Genomic DNA, 2,778 nt, shown 5'->3' with positions numbered 1-2,778 from the left:
GCAGGGACACCGAGGGCAGGGACACCGGTGTCCTGCTCACTCCCAACTGGAGCTCCAGGTACCCTCCCAGCAGGAAAGCTCCAGTCAGACAAGGAAGATCTCGGAGTCTCCCACAGCCGGTGCCAGCACTCCACAGTCTGTGCTAAGCACAAGAGGACTAAATAGTCCTGATCCCTCTGAGCCACAGATCCACAAATCCTTCCCTGCCTCACTCTCCCACTGCTGTTCCTGTCGCTGGTTGGTGCTGCTGCTGCACCAGGGTGTGCCAGTCACCAGAGGGACAGTGTGAGATGTGTGCAGGGTCAGGCCATGCAGCTGCAGAGAACCAGAGCACACCTGGACTGAACCAGAGCTGCTTCCCTATTCCCAGAACTCCCAGCCCAGGAACCAGGGCCAGAGAAACTGTGTCTAGCAGCATGTTTAGAATTTTCCTTCCATGGACTCATTCATCATGTCCTGAGCCAGGTGAGCTGTACCAGCTCCCACTAAAGGATAGAGGGCAGTTTGTCCTGTCCTTCATTCCTTGTCTTGGAATGAGCTCTTATCCCAGGGGGGAATTTTCCCCCTTATCCCACAGCAGCCTGATTCTTGAAAAGCCTTTGGTGAAAAGCCTTCTAGAAATGCAGGTAAATCAATCGCATTACCTTGTAGTGACCAGCACCTCTCCCAGCAGCAAGGAACACACCAGGCAGGGCTGGGGACACCCAGGAATGGGCACAGGGCCCAGGTTTTATTTCAGTATATCTTGGGATGGGAATATGGGGGATATACTTCAATCATAGTAGGGATTTAAGATGGTGTGGCAAACAGAGCAACAATACCAACTACTTACTAGAACAGAGGAAAAAAACAAAACCACCTATTCCTGGTGAGAGCTGAAGCAGAGTTCCACACTGAGCCCAGCTCCCAGGACCCCTCTGCACACATGGAGCAGCAATCCTGCAGCAGGATCCACAGCCATGCCAAGGGCTCTGAGAACTGGATGGAAATGTCCTGTGTCCTGTCAGGAAGATGTACTTCCCTCAGGCTCACTCGTAGATCCAGTGCTGGGCTGTGTCCTCCCAGCACATCAGCTCCTCTGGGCGGAACCACAGGGAGATCTCCTGCCGAGCACTCTCTACCGAGTCACTGCCGTGGATCACGTTCCTGAGGGGAAGGAGAAAGGGATCAGCTGGCACTTAGCAGAGAAAGGTGAGAAACAGCAGGCTGGAAAAACTCCCCTTGCCCAATTCAAACGGATGGAGCCAGTCCCATCCCACGACATCCTTTCCCACCACACACAGGATGCCCTGAACACTCGGGGAACAAAAGGCCACGGCTCTCACTTGCTGACTTCAACACAGAAGTCCCCTCGGATGGTGCCAGGCCTGGAGTCAGCTGGGTTGGTCTCCCCAATCATCGTGCGAACTGTCTTCACCACATCCAGGCCCTGCCAGACCTGAGAGCAAAACCAGAATCAGCATCCACAACTGCCCCAGGGACCACTTGTCCTCTGAATTCCCTACCTGACCCAGCTGGAGGAGAGACAGGAAAGGGCCTCTCCAAAGAGTCTTCCAAAGTCGATTTTGGAAAATAATCAGAATTGCCTGTGGATTTCTCCACATCCCTGGAAGTGTTCAAGGCCAGGCTGGACAGGGCTCGGAGCTGTTCCTGAGAAATCAGCCCTGATGCTCTGAGGGCCTGAGTCCCTTTGCTCTAGAGCCAGACTGGGAGAGCTGGGGGTGATCACCTGGAGAGAAGGTGGCTCTGGGGAGACCTTAGAGCCCCTTCCAGTGCCTAAAGGGGTTCCAGGAGAGCGGCAGAGGGACTTGGGACAAGGGTCTGGAGAGACAGGACAAGGGAGAATGGCTTCCCACTGCCAGAGGGCAGGGATAAATGGGACATAGGGAAGGAATTCCTCCCTGTGAGGTGCTGAGGCACTGGCACAGGTTGCCCAGAGAAGCTGTGGCTGCTCCATCCCTGGGAGTGTTCCAGGTCAGGCTGGATGGAGCTTGGAGCAACCTGAGCTAGTGGGAGGTGTCCCTGCTCATGGCAGGGGGTGGAATAACATAAGCTTTAAGGTCCTTCCAACTCAAACTAGTCTGGGATTCTCTGACCTAATTTACCACAGGAAACATCCCTGCAGTTCAGTGCAGCTTCAGCAGACCTGACGAGAGAGATCACCCTGTTTCCATCATGCCACTCGGCAGTGCTGCCCAAACCTGGCAGCTCCTCTGTGTTCCCTGGCTCAGAGAACCCTCAGGCAGACCCAGTCCAGCCTGGGCAGCACTCACCATGGCCACGATGGGGCCCGAGCTCATGTACTTCACCAGGCGGCCGAAGAAGGGTCGGTCCCGGAGGGCCACGTAGTGCTCCTTCAGCAGCTCCTCCGAGGCCTGCACAGAGAGCACAGTGCTCAGTCTGCCCTGGGGATCCAGGCAAGGGCTGCCCAAGGGATGTGGGAAAAGCTGCATTGCAACTAAGCTCCTGCACAGATGCTCAATTCCAAGAGTGAAACATTAGAAACCTAACACCGAGAAGTTTCCAGCTCAGAGCAGCAACACCTGCCAGTGTTGCTGGAGCAAAGCACCTGCCAAGGGCAGACACGCTCCCCACGGCTGGAATCACTCCCCAAAGGCAGTGCAGGCTCTTGGGTGCCAACTCCCCTGGGAGGACTCGGCACTGGGGTGACTCCAGCAGGCTGCAGAGCCGAGGGACAGCCGGAACCCCCCGGCGGCTCCCAGCACAGCAGGGACTGGCCCAGGGACCCCCAGCCCCGGCAGGACTGGCCGCACACCC

The 2,778-nt window shown here is 56.4% G+C and overlaps 1 protein-coding gene across 1 annotated transcript; it reads right to left on the bottom strand.

Annotated features, from left to right (window-relative positions):
• Positions 1-1,028: 1,028 nt before the first annotated feature.
• LOC103808043 (nucleoside diphosphate kinase 3-like) lies at positions 1,029-2,375 on the bottom strand (the record flags this gene model as incomplete). Its single annotated transcript, XM_009080806.1, has 3 exons — positions 1,029-1,146; positions 1,326-1,438; positions 2,274-2,375. Coding segments are annotated over 3 exons (333 nt in total), but the record flags the coding sequence as incomplete, so codon positions are not given.
• Positions 2,376-2,778: the final 403 nt, after the last annotated feature.

This window comes from Acanthisitta chloris, unplaced genomic scaffold (genome assembly GCF_000695815.1).
Source record: "Acanthisitta chloris isolate BGI_N310 unplaced genomic scaffold, ASM69581v1 scaffold23698, whole genome shotgun sequence".
Lineage (NCBI taxonomy): Eukaryota > Metazoa > Chordata > Aves > Passeriformes > Acanthisittidae > Acanthisitta > Acanthisitta chloris.
The sequence above is the reverse complement of the archived record's forward strand: the minus strand, read 5'-3'. Positions and strand labels throughout refer to the sequence as shown.